The sequence below is a fragment of the Gadus morhua genome, chromosome 4 (assembly GCF_902167405.1).
Source record: "Gadus morhua chromosome 4, gadMor3.0, whole genome shotgun sequence".
NCBI classification, from domain to species: Eukaryota; Metazoa; Chordata; class Actinopteri; order Gadiformes; family Gadidae; genus Gadus; species Gadus morhua.
The window spans coordinates 38,471,292-38,483,791 of record NC_044051.1 but is presented as its reverse complement, the minus strand read 5'-3'; the positions used below and the strand labels follow the sequence as shown (position 1 = coordinate 38,483,791).

Here is a 12,500-nt window from a genome sequence, read left to right as displayed (position 1 = left end):
CCCTCCCCTCCTTTCCTCCATCTTCCTCTTCTTGCGTTCTGAGCGGTAACGCAAAGTCGAGAGATTCCGATTCCGACAAAATCGCCTCTTTAGTCCGATTGTACGACGAGTACGAAGTATGAAATCCGACGAAATCTGCCATCACCGGTACCTTCACGGGAATAAGCAAGAAACAACCGCCACTGGTTATCAATGATTATTTATTGATATTGCGGTGTAAGCTACATCATGCTATGTGTTAAAGTCATTGTGTTTATGGCGATGTATAACGTGTTTAGTGTTCCTCCGAAAAAAAACACGAGACACCACCACTCTTTCTCTCCATCCTCTACACCTTCTCCCTCCCTCCCTCCCTCCCTCCCTCCCCCCACTCTCTCACCTCCCATTCCCAGTCCTCATCCTCCCACTCAAAAATATCACTCTCACTGCACTCTTGTAGAAAGAAAAACCTTCTAACGCCACTCATCTCTGGGTTTCCATAGCGACAGATGGACAGCATCTCTCTTGGCGTCTTATCGTTTCTTCTATCCCTTCCAACCTTGGAAGACCTCGAGGGTCAAAGGTCGTTCGGCTCACGTAGATGGAACGTATACAACGGTGTTTTGCGTCGGTAATCCGACTAATGGCCTCCCCGAACCGACAAGTCGCGAGACATTCTGAGTGAATAATTTTCAGCATTATTGTCATACATTTCTCTCTCTCTCTCTCTCTCTCTCTCTCTCTCTCTCTCTCTCTCTCTCTCTCTCTCTCTCTCTCTCTCTCTCTCTCTCTCTCTCTCTCTCTCTCTCTCTCTCTCTCTCTCTCTCTCTCTCTCTCTCTCTCTCTCTCTCTCTCTCACACTCACACTCACATATCTCATTGCCATTGTGTTACACGTGTTATTTTGTCTTTAAGAGTGTGACGCATTGATGAGTGTTATCGTGTTTGTGCCAACGTGCGTGCATCTGTGCGTGTTTATGTGTCTTAAGAAAGACACAGTATGGGAACGACAATCTCCCCAAACCCGCGAGATACGGTTTTCGGAGTTTCCGTCGATTTACCTTTTTAGTCAACAGTAGTTGTTTTTTTAAACCTACTAGACGTTTCAGGCTCTGGGAATAGTAAAGGACGTTTGGCGTTTTAAAGACTGAGTGATTCATTGGTTCAGAACAACAGCGTTTGTGTATATATCGCAAGTGTGTGTTTGTGTGTGTAGAAACACGTTGGCATGTGTAACCTTATAAGGCCGTCCACGTGGTCAATGTGTTTGAACACAGTGACATGCTAATTGACAACTGTGTGTGGGCCAATGGGGACTTTAATTATGAATGGGCAGCTGCAGGAAGCTGTCATTGGCCCCTAGCGTAGACCAGGAGCCAATGACAGCTTCCTGCAGCAGTGGGGGCGGGGCCTGGAATTAAGAGTTAACGAGTCAGGCGTATCTAGAGGTCAGGGACAGGAAGTGTGTGTGTGTGTGTGTGTGTGTGTGTGTGTGTGTGTGTGTGTGTGTGTGTGTGTGTGTGTGTGTGTGTGTGTGTGTGTCCTATAGGGGTTATTGCAGCGCTTCAGAACATGGCATGGGAAACACACACACACACACACACACACACACACACACACACACACACACACACACACACACACACACACACACACACACACACACACACACACACGGGTTAAAATTAGCAGTCATGGCCACCTGTTAGATTTATACATCCTCACTGACGAGAGAGGGGGAGAGAGAAAGGGGGAGAGAGAGAGAGCTTGGAGCTCGGAACGGAAGGAATGAACAAAGGGGAGAGAAGAGGGTGAGATAAAAGGGGAATTAATCAATCTACTGACTTCCGTTTTCTCTCTCTCTCTCCCCCTCTAATTCACTTCCTCTCTCTCTATCTGTCTGTCTCCCAACCCCCACAGCAATGTTAGTTGGTCTCTCTCTCCCTACCTTTCTCTTCCTTAACAAACTCTCTCTCTCTATCTGCCCCGTCTGTCTCTCTCTCTCTCTCTCTCTCTCTCTCTCTCTCTCTGCCCTATGTCTCTCTCTCTCTCTCTGCCCTATGTCTCTCTATGTCTCTCTCTCTCTCTGCCCTTCTCTCTCTCTCTCTGCCTCTCTCTCTCTCTCTCTCTCTCTCTCTCTCTCTCTCTCTCTCTCTCTCTCTGCCCCTCTCTCTCTCTCTCTCTCTCTGCCCTGTGTCTCTCTATGTCTCTCGCTCTCTCTCTCTTGCGCTCCGCAACACAGGGAGACATTGTTGCACGGCCGGCGGTGGTGGTGGGGGTCGCTGTATCCGGGCCAGTCAGAGTTCACATACCTCTCTCTCTTGCCCCCCTCCCCCCTCTCTCTCTCTCCCCCCCTCCCCTCGCTCTCTATCTCTCTCCTCTTCCCCCCCCTCTCTCCCCCTCCTCTCTCTCTCCCCCCCCCGCTCTCTCCCCCCCCTCCCCTCTTCTCTCCATCTTCCTCTCCCCCCTCTCTCGCTCCCCCTCTCCTCTCCCCCCTCTCTCTCTCCCCCTCCTCCCCCTCTCTCTCTCTCCCACCTCCCCTCTCTTTACCTCTCTCTCTCTCCTGGGTGTTTGCCAGACTTCAGAGAGGATATAGGTGAAGATAACGGAGAGTGGTGGGGGGGGGTAGAAGAGGGAGTGAGATAGAGTGAGACAAGGGGAGGCAGAGAAAGAGAGGATGAGAGAAGGAAAGGGGGGAGGGAAGGGGGGGGGCGGCAGCGGTTTGACACCTTGGGTCAAAATGATTTGCCGAAATCGATCAAATTACAATCCTCTAAATCCTCGTCGTTGTCACTTTGCAAACGGATACAAATATTCGTATTGATCCTGATTGACCATCTGATATCCGATATCCGCGTCCGATAAATACGTAAGTAAACGCATGCCATCCATGGAAGATTATGTCCAAAGTGAACCTTAAATTGCGTAATTTAAGGTGCACCCCTCTTGCGTCCCAATCTTCCTTCTTGATGGGGTCACTGCGTCAGAGTGTTCGTTGCTTACGCTCCGAGGAATGACATTAGAACAACAGTTCTAATGTCATAGTTGTGTATTTTTAACTTTTCCTGCAGTGAATCATCATGCATTTTTTTTCCTTCTCAACTTCGGAATAATTTGAATCGAAAAAACAAAAGTCCTAAACTTCCTTGTTTTTCTCTTCTAGGGTTGACTCCCTGTCGAAGCGAACGGGATCTACTGCCTGAGGAAAGGTTGTTCGTCGACCGAAGCCACCAAGGACCCTTGTAGCATTGAAGACTTCGGGAAATAAAGCTGACAATGTTTTGCACCTTGTTAGCTTAATTCTACATCCATGTTAATTAACCCGTTCAGTAAAGCATTCCCCGGTTCTGTGATTCGCTAACCCAGATCTAGCCAACATGTTTCGCAACGTTAACATGAACCAATGAAATAATGAAGGCTCAACTTATGTTTGTACAATGATGGTGCTCATTTAACAGTCTTTCTGTAAAGTACGCCACATTATCAACGTAATATAAGCTCTGGATGCAATTTAAAATCTAAAGAATTATGATTAGCAACCAGAATATTGTTCAGACATTTCCCGCTTAAAGTATCTCACGGTAACCAATCAGTGAGTTGCTCATGTTAACCAATAAGGAACTTTGGCAGGAAATCGATGTTTATACACTGATATACAGTAAACTTATTTAGTATTTTCTGTTGAAACCTACGCTCACATGACCAAATAAGATATGTTCATTTATAGACGACGCAGCTTGAACATTATTACTGTGGTGGCCAGCTTGGGCCGGTCCTATATTTTGGGTGGCTCTTCATTGTCACCGGGGGGAGTATTTTGAGTTCAATATTTATTCATAATGTCAAAATATAACACTTTCAATAAGAATAATAAGCCAAAGTTAGATCAAACTAATAGTGCATATATTTCAGCCTTCTGGCCCACATGTGGCTGCGCCCCTGATGTGGCATGTTTCCGATTCGTTTCCTTCTTCCTAGCAGTGTGAACCGCACACATCACATCTGCTCGAATCCGATCCGTTTCTCAAAACCAGATAGGGCCAACTCTCTAGACGCACACCTAAAAGCAATCCGAAGCCTCTGAATCCAACGTGGGAAATCGGAATCGCCTGAAAACGCTCAGAATGTTTGTATCGTCAGTAAATAGATTAATCCTAGCATAAGGTCATAGACGGCTATATACCAGTACTCTGTTCAAAGCGGTTTGGTCCACAGGTGATGGTGAAGACGTTCGGTGGCCAGCAGTTGCTCAGTACTCAGTGTAGATCCTGTGGGGCAGGCAGCAGCTACATCTGGCTACTGGGTCTCTGCTGGCGGCCATGTCTGCACCGGAGGAGCGCCAAGACTGGGTCTCTGCCGGCGGCCATGTTGGCACTAGTGGAGCGCCAAGACTGGGTCTCTGCCGGCGGCCATGTTGGCACCGGAGGAGCGCCAAGACTGGGTCTCTGCCGGCGGCCATGTTGGCACCGGAGGAGCGCCAAGACTGGAAGTGGAGTCAAATTAATTTAAAAAAAGTGCTGTATTTTCCTATGTTCGAATAGGAAGCACCTTATCATCCCTCCTTGACCCGATGACGTTTTTTCACAAAGGTAAAGGAAAGGAGGCCTAAAGTTTAGGATATTTGACTATTCTGCCGGCGGCCATGTTGGCACCCGGGGAAGAGCAACGACGGAACGCGACGCTAGTCGATACAAATGCCTCCAGACCCATTGGCTGTAAAGAGGTGATGCTATGCCACCAGGTGTAAGCGTGATTTGCAATTGCGAGAATTTTGAAAATCTGCGTTTTCCTGTGTTTTAGTGACACAATAAGTGGGCGTGTCCATCTAGATGTATGCTGGACACGCCCACTTGTGATGTCACTAAAACACAGGAAAAGGCAGATTTTCAAACGGTAATTCACGCTCTGACCTGGTGGCATTCTTTTTTGAATCATTGAAAATTCAACCATGCAGCAGACTAAATATTCGATTAATTGGTCTATTAATGAATGACGTCAATGAAAACATTTTGCTGCTCGTTGTGAGAGGCAGAATGATGGATGTCAAACTTTTAAAAAGAAATGTGTTTTGATATTGAACTGGGCCCGTTGTACTGGTTGTACTGGGTGTTATTCTGGACCCGGCATACATTGTAGGATTCTGTGTGGGTGAAGCGACAGCTACATTGTCTGCTGGGTTTCAGACGGCACCCCCATGACCGCATGACATTTGGGTGGTGGATGTCTTTGGTGAAGACGGTCGCCTTAAACTGTCCTGATTGACACCGGTCAGAATCCCCTCTGAATCGCTGTGTTTAAAAGTGTATGCTACATGATGAAATAAGGGTATTTACTCATAGTGCCGAGGTAAGTTTTATAAACTTTAGGAAAGAATTGATGTCGTTATGATGTCTGTCTTAATGTCATAAGTGGTTAAAATGTGTATTTTTCAAACAGATATACATATATATTATCTCTATCTATTTATGACATCAGTTTTTGGCCATACCACAAATGTTAAATTAAATACTATACACCAGTTTGAAGACTGAAAGGGGAATACTTAATGGTAAAATCCGATCGGATTTTGCATGGAAATATTGCTTACTGCTACTGTATTGTGCATCAGTCCTATGTTGCATGAATTAATTATTCATGGTCTGAGTGCGTGCGTTAATGTGTTATCATGCAGATCCATTAAAGATACAATCACAAAACTTCCATGGCTAATTTGACAACTTTTGTGTTTATTGACCCATAAAACATTCTTCAAACAATAAAACGATTTTAAACGTTTCTGTACAACGCTTGCTAAGCAGTTTATTCATATATAGAAAAATGTACGCGGAGGCGTGTCCAAATGACAGCTCTCCTTCAAATTTAATGGCAGGTATTCTGGAAAAAAATGGACAGCATTCCATCAACAAATACTTTCAAGCAATAAATATGTATTTTATAAATAGTGTGAATTTACATTGAGATTAGAAATTTTAACGAAAAAACAAAATCACAAATTAAGCTTTTATTCCATAAGTCTATGTGCAAACCCATTTTCTTTGTGACTTGGCTAGTTATTTTTATCCTCTAAAAATATTCCTATTTTAAACTAAAATGAAAAAGAAAGTTTCAAAATGAACGGAGATGTTAAATGTAAAAAGCTGTGAAATAAAAATAGGAACGAAAAAATCATCATCCAAGCTTTTCACATTACATTTTTTTTGTAGATTTCAAAGTCTTAAAATCACTATCTACCATCGAAAATGAAGACCAGTTAGGCTAGTACGCCATTAGACAAAAACGGGAAGAAACAAGAAAATTAATGGAGAGAGAGAAATCCAACAAAAAAGAAAAAGGGGGATAAAGCCAGCGATTCATTCTGTTAACCGAAAATTTAACAAACGAGAAGAAAGCGAGAGAAAAGAAGAAAAGGTAGTCACGTCAGTAGTCGTTTTTAACAAATGGCGACGCCATTCGCGGTAATTATCTACAAAAAAAAAGAACCCCAAAAAAAAAAGAAAAACACACGTCGCAATCACACAATCCAAACTACTGCTCCGTCGAGGCCCCGCCCCCGCCACAACCCCGGAGTCTCGTTAAAGTTGTCCGATAAAACAGGGCGGAACTATTGTCACTAAAGGGGGGGGGGGGGGGGGGGGGGGGTGGGGGGAGGGAGAAGGGAAAGAACAGGGGGGGTTGTGTGGGGGTGAAACGAAGAAATAAAAATAAGAAAACTATATTTATAAAGTCCTGTGTTGGGAAGGGGGGAGGGGGGCGTTTAGTGCACAGAATGCCGCGCCCCTCACCCCCGGCCCCCCCTTGTCCCTCCCTCGGCCAATGGGAGGGCAGCAGCCAGCACTTTGAGACACATTGCATAGACAGACACTTGGGCTCTGACCTGTCGCCATGGAGACCAGGCGGGCGGAGACGGGGGGGGGGCAGGGGGTGGCGGTGGCTAGGGAGGGGAGGAGGGGGGGAACGGCCTTGGCTTTTCCTGAATATCAGAAATGGTCCGTGTACGTTTTTAATTTAATTAAATGTCTCCTCTTTTTTTATTTTTTTTGTATTTTCTTCTCCGTTTATTTCTCGTCTTTTCCTTCCAAAAGACTCCGCCCGCTGCCGTGGGCGGGCGGCGGGGGGGCGGCGCCGTAAGTGGTGGGCGTGGTCTGATGTCAAGACGACGACGAGGGGTGGAGCGGCGGCGCCTGAAAAGAGCGGGAACATGACATCGTCGGTTACAGCGTCGACGGCGGCCGGTGTGCGAGGTTTGACGCCGGGAGCGGGACGGTTCAGACGAGCCTCAGGACGGGGGGCAGTGAGGAGGTTCAGGGCGTGATCGCACGGTGTACCGCTACCCCGACTCAAAGGTCTCACTGCACGAGGGGGTCCTGGGGGGGGGGGGGTCCTTGCTAGGGAGACCTGGTCGTAGACCGCCGTGAGGTCCTGGGGGGTCTGGGGTCATGATGGAGGGGTCTAGGGTCATGATGGAGGGGTCTGGGGTCATGATGGGGGGGTCTAGGGTCATGATGGGGGGGTCTAGGGTCATCAAGGTGGGGTCTGGGGGTCATGATGGGGGGTTTAGGGTCATGATGGGGGGGTCTAGGGTCATCATGGTGGGGTCTGGGGGTCATGATGGGGGGTTTAGGGTCATGATGGGGGGGTCTGGGGTCCTGATGGGGGGGGTCTAGGGTCATGATGGGGGGGTCTGGGGTCCTGATGGGGGGGTCCTGGGGTCATGATGGGGGGTCCTGGGGGGGGGGGTCTGGGGTCATGATGGAGGGGTCTAGGGTTCTGGGGGGGGGGGGTCTAGGGTCATGATGGGGGGTCCTGGGGGGGGGGGTCTAGGGTCATGATCGGGGGGTCTGGGGGTCATGATGGAGGGTCCTGGGGTCATGATGGGGGGTCCTGATGGGGGGGTCTAGGGTTCTGCTTGGGGCTCCTGGGGGGGGGGGTCTGGGGTCCTGATGGGGGGGTCTAGGGTCCTGGGGGGGGGGGTCTGGGGTCCTGATGGGGGGTCTAGGGTCCTGATGGGGGGTCTAGGGTCCTGATGGGGGGGTCTAGGGTCCTGATGGGGGGGTCTAGGGTCCTGATGGGGGGTCTAGGGTCCTGATGGGGGGGTCTAGGGTCCTGATGGGGGGTCTAGGGTCATGATGGGGGGGTCTAGGGTCCTGATGGGGGGGTCTAGGGTCCTGATGGGGGGTCTAGGGTCCTGATGGGGGGTCTAGGGTCCTGATGGGGGGGTCTAGGGTCCTGATGGAGGCTCCTGGGGGGTACTCACCAGGGAGAACTGGTCGTAGACGGCCATGAGGTCCTCGGCGCGGTGCTGCTCCAGCACGGTGAAGCTGTCCAGCGTGGCGCTGCCCTTGCGGGCGCAGTCCTGGCAGTGGACCACGCACTGCTTCCTGCTCTGCAGCTCGCTGCGCACAAACAGCAGGTTGAACACCTCCACCTGGGGGGGGGGGGGGGAGAGAGAGACACACACACAGAAAAAAAAAAAAAAGAGACACACAAAAGAGTTAGCATGTAGCCACGGCAACAAGGGAGCTTGGTGAATCCCCAGCCGACGGCTCCATTGACGGAGCGGCGTGGAGAACTCCATCTCCCAGGGGCCTCTCTGGCACCCACCTCACAGATGGTGCAGTAGTGGGCGGCCTCGTCCCGGCCGCGGGGCCTCAGCCGCGTCTCCTTCCCCGCCGCCACCAGGCACTCCTTCACCCGCTGGCACTGCTTCAGCGTCCGCAGGAGGCAGTACCTGGAGGGAGGGGGGGGGGGGACACCAGGGGGTCAGGGAGGGAGGGGGACACCAGGGGGTCAGGGAGGGAGGGAGGGAGGAGACACCAGGGGGTCAGGGAGGGAGGGAGGGGGGGACACACCAGGGGGTCAGGGAGGGAGGGAGGAGACACCAGGGGGTCAGGGAGGGAGGGGGGGGGGGACACCAGGGGGTCAGGGAGGGAGGGGAGGAGGGAGGAGACAACAGGGGGTGAGGGAGGGAGGAGGGAGGAGACAACAGGGGGTCAGGGAGGTAGGAGGGGGAGACAACAGGGGGTCAGGGAGGGAGGGAGATAGAGAGAGAGAGGGAGAAACCAGGGGGGGAGGGAGGGATGGGAGGAGGGAGGGAGGGAGGGAGGGAGATAGAGGGAGGATAGAGGGAGGGACGGGAGGGGAGAAAGAGAGAGGGAGGAGAGAGAGGGGGGAGACAGGGGAGAGTTAGAGAGAGACAGAGAAAACAATCTATAACTTGACCAAAAAACACACAATCATAATAAAGTTACCGCTAAGACGGGGAACGGAGTTGAACAGAAAGACGAGCGTCCGTATTTGAGTCAGACCGTATGTGATCTACAGACCTTGGGGTGACCGTGACACCCCACGAGACTAAAGCACACACTGAGGTCCAGTCCCACGCGGGCTGGTTGAGGGCCAGCGTGTTGAGGGAGGGGGGGGGAGAGGGGGGAGAGGGGGGGAGGACGACTCACTTGATCATCTCGAAGAGCTTGTGGTCGGACACCTTGATGTTGCGCGCCATGTTCCAGGAGAGGTGCACCATGGGTACCATGGACTTGACGCTCTGCAGCTTGTTCCACTCGTAGCGCTCCACCGCCTGCTTGTACTGGTGGGCTGGAGACGGGCGGACGGACGGCCGGACGGACAGACAGGACGTAGAACCAGAGACAGGCAGACAGACAGACAGACAGACATAGAACCACACATAGACGGATGGACAGACAGGAAGAGAGACGTATAACCACAGACAGACAGAGAACCACGGACAGACAGACGTATAACCACAGACACAGACAGCGAACCACAGACGGACGGACAGAGAACCACAGACGGACAGACAGAGAACCACAGACAGACAGACAGACAGACAGAGAACCACAGGGAGACGAGAGAGAAATTCAATTTCGATAAACATGAAATGACAGTTTTGTGATTTGCTTAAAGGCGTCACATGGCACTGTTTTGGCAACCAATCACAAACAGTGGTGGTCATCGGCTGCATCAACACCATCGATGGTACTTTACAAAACTATTTCCACGTATCCATAAAGACTTTGACCAATCACATACTGCAAATGTCACCCAAACTCATCCCCGAAAAAATGCAAATAAACCAAAATTCATCCGATTTCCTCCAAAGAAATAAAATAAGCCCTTACCGGTGAGGGGCCCCACGTTCCAGGCGATGTTGTTGCACCAGCCGATGGCCTGCACCCAGTGCACGGTGCCGGTGTTCAGCCACACCAGGTCTCCGGGCCGCTGGATGAAGCGGTACACGGGCACGTCCGCCCCGTACAGGTCCTCCAGGTCGGGCCACCACGAGCCCATCAGGAAGTTGATGTTGTTCCTGAGGAGAGGAAGGAGAGAAGATGGGGTGAGAGAGGGGAGAAAAGAGAGAGGAGAATGTGGAGAAAAGAGACAGAGGAGAGAGAAATAAGTCAGGAGAGAGAGAGGTGGGGGGAGAGAAATAAGTCAGGAGAGAGGGGGGAGAGAGAAATAAGTCAGGAGAGAGAGAGGTGGGGGGAGAGAAATAAGTCAGGAGAGAGGGGGGAGAGAGAAATAAGTCAGGAGAGAGGGGGGAGAGAGAAATAAGTCAGGAGAGAGAGAGGTGGGGGGAGAGAAATAAGTCAAGAGAGAGAGAGGTGGTGGGAGAGAGAGGGGGGAGAGGAGTGAGAGGAGGCAGAAGGGGGAGGTAATGGGGGGAGATCTTAGGCCGTGCAGACTATTCAAACACCGTTGCGTCATCTCTCCCTACCATAAATCGCTCAAATCCAAACCGATTTTTGCCATTTTTCTCATCAACAGCCCTGTTCTTCAACTGACAACCATAAACACAGCGCATCAACGGACAGGACTCATGGAGCAGGAAGGAGAGAGGAGGAGCAGGAAGGAGAGAGGAGAGAGGAGGAGCAGGAAGGAGAGAGGGGGAGCAGGAAGGAGAGAGGAGAGAGGAGGAGAGAGGAGGAGCAGGAAGGAGAGAGGAGGAGCAGGAAGGAGAGAGGAGGAGAGAGGAGGAGCAGGAAGGAGAGGGGAGGAGAGCGGAGGAACGGGGAGGAGAGAGGAGGAGGGAGGGGTGTGTGTGCTTACTTCTCGCAGAAGGAGCTCATCACGCCCCAGTAGGGCTCCGGCACGGCGAACCACTCACAGTCCCCCGGCCCGATGTTGATGTTCACCGAGCAGAAGTTGTTGTGCTCCTGGTGGCCTGGGGAGAGGAGAGGACACACACACACACACACACACACACACACACACACACACACACACACACACACACGCACACACACAGCTGTTTCTTTGTATATGAGTGCACTTATAAAGGTGCTTCCTGTACGATTTAAGAGCTACACTTTGAGCGTCGACTGTCAGTGAGTGAATCGCTGTGTGAGAGCACCAGTTCTGTTCTCTGCCTCTCTCTCTCTGAGCCTGTTTAGATTTCGGACCAATCGGTGCATTCGTCGCCGATTGGCTCAGGGAGCCCATCTCGCCTGTCAATCGCAGGGGGAGGGCGGGAGCAGTGAGAGCGGGGGCCTATGAGGGCTTCGTACCTGGTATCCTGCTGCCGGGGACCTTCATGTAGAGCTGCACGGTGTTCATGCCCAGGATGGCGTGGCCGACGTGACTCAGCAGGTTGCCGGCGGAAACCACGCGGGCGAACGCCGGCAGCTTGCTGAGCTCCTGCAGCTGCTGCTTCCATCTGGGGGGGGGGGGGGGGGGGGGGGGGGGTAGAGGAGGAGGAGAGAAAGAAGGAGGAGGAGGAGGAGGAGGAGGAGGAGGAGGAGGAGGGTAGAGGAGGAGGAGAGAGAAGAGGAGGAGGAGAGAGAAGAGGAGGAGGAGGAGAGAGGGAGAGGAGGAGGAGAGAGGGGGGAGTGAGGAGAGGAAGAGGAAACGAGTGGGGAGAGGGAGGAGGAGGAGGAGAGGCGTGGGGAGAGGAAGAGGAGAGGAGTGGGGAGGGAGGAGGAGGAGGAGAGGAATGGCAGAAGGAGGGGAAAGACGTTTAGTGCGTTCCTACCCAATTAAGATCCATCTCTTTTCTACCTGATTACTGAATGCAGGTTGTCTGACTCACTTCCGTTCATCCGACACATCGATGTTGGTCCCGAACTTGATGTGCTTCAGGGGGCCCCTTCTCTTGCGGGCCACACTACAAACACAAACCGGAAACGGAGCGCCAGTTAGGCTCTTGTAGTTTCGGTTCATCGGTGGGAACCAGTTCAGATGCGAGCTAACCGACCGGTGAGGAAAGAGCCAACAGACTAGCGAGATAACAGCTAGGTTGATAGCTAATAGCCTAGCGAGGTACAAGCTAAGACACTAGCTTACAGACAAGCGAAATACAGGCTAAGATGCTAGCTGACAAGACTAGCAAGGAGCTCCACAGTTATAGCAGACGAGCAAGATAATGGCTAAGATGCTAGACGTTAGCGTCATAATGGTACTTAAGATGTAGCGTACTTCTCTGCCGATGGCGGTTCCGTGTCCATGGGTTCCTTCAACGCCTTCTTCTCGTTCTCCTCCTGCGGGGAAAGCAGAGAGCGGCCATT

General features: G+C 51.4%; 1 protein-coding gene and 1 long non-coding RNA gene across 6 annotated transcripts in view; one reads left to right on the top strand and one right to left on the bottom strand.

Moving 5' to 3' along the window:
* Positions 1-6,472, top strand: part of LOC115541950 (uncharacterized) — a 9,345-nt gene extending 2,873 nt beyond the window's left edge. The window contains exon 2 of the long non-coding RNA XR_003976438.1: positions 3,143-6,472. This is a non-coding gene — a long non-coding RNA (uncharacterized LOC115541950). The remainder of the gene's footprint in view (positions 1-3,142) is intronic.
* Positions 5,686-12,500, bottom strand: part of LOC115541949 (histone demethylase UTY) — a 42,755-nt gene continuing 35,940 nt past the window's right edge. For all 5 annotated transcript variants that reach the window (XM_030353912.1, XM_030353913.1, XM_030353916.1 and 2 more), the window contains 9 exons: positions 12,412-12,473; positions 12,026-12,100; positions 11,505-11,653; positions 11,047-11,161; positions 10,119-10,306; positions 9,432-9,573; positions 8,581-8,707; positions 8,234-8,404; positions 5,686-7,160 (listed from right to left, as the gene is read on the bottom strand). In XM_030353912.1, the coding sequence (XP_030209772.1) occupies positions 7,128-7,160; positions 8,234-8,404; positions 8,581-8,707; positions 9,432-9,573; positions 10,119-10,306; positions 11,047-11,161; positions 11,505-11,653; positions 12,026-12,100; positions 12,412-12,473 (1,062 nt within the window). In that variant the 3' untranslated portion in view covers positions 5,686-7,127. The remainder of the gene's footprint in view (positions 7,161-8,233; positions 8,405-8,580; positions 8,708-9,431; positions 9,574-10,118; positions 10,307-11,046; positions 11,162-11,504; positions 11,654-12,025; positions 12,101-12,411; positions 12,474-12,500) is intronic.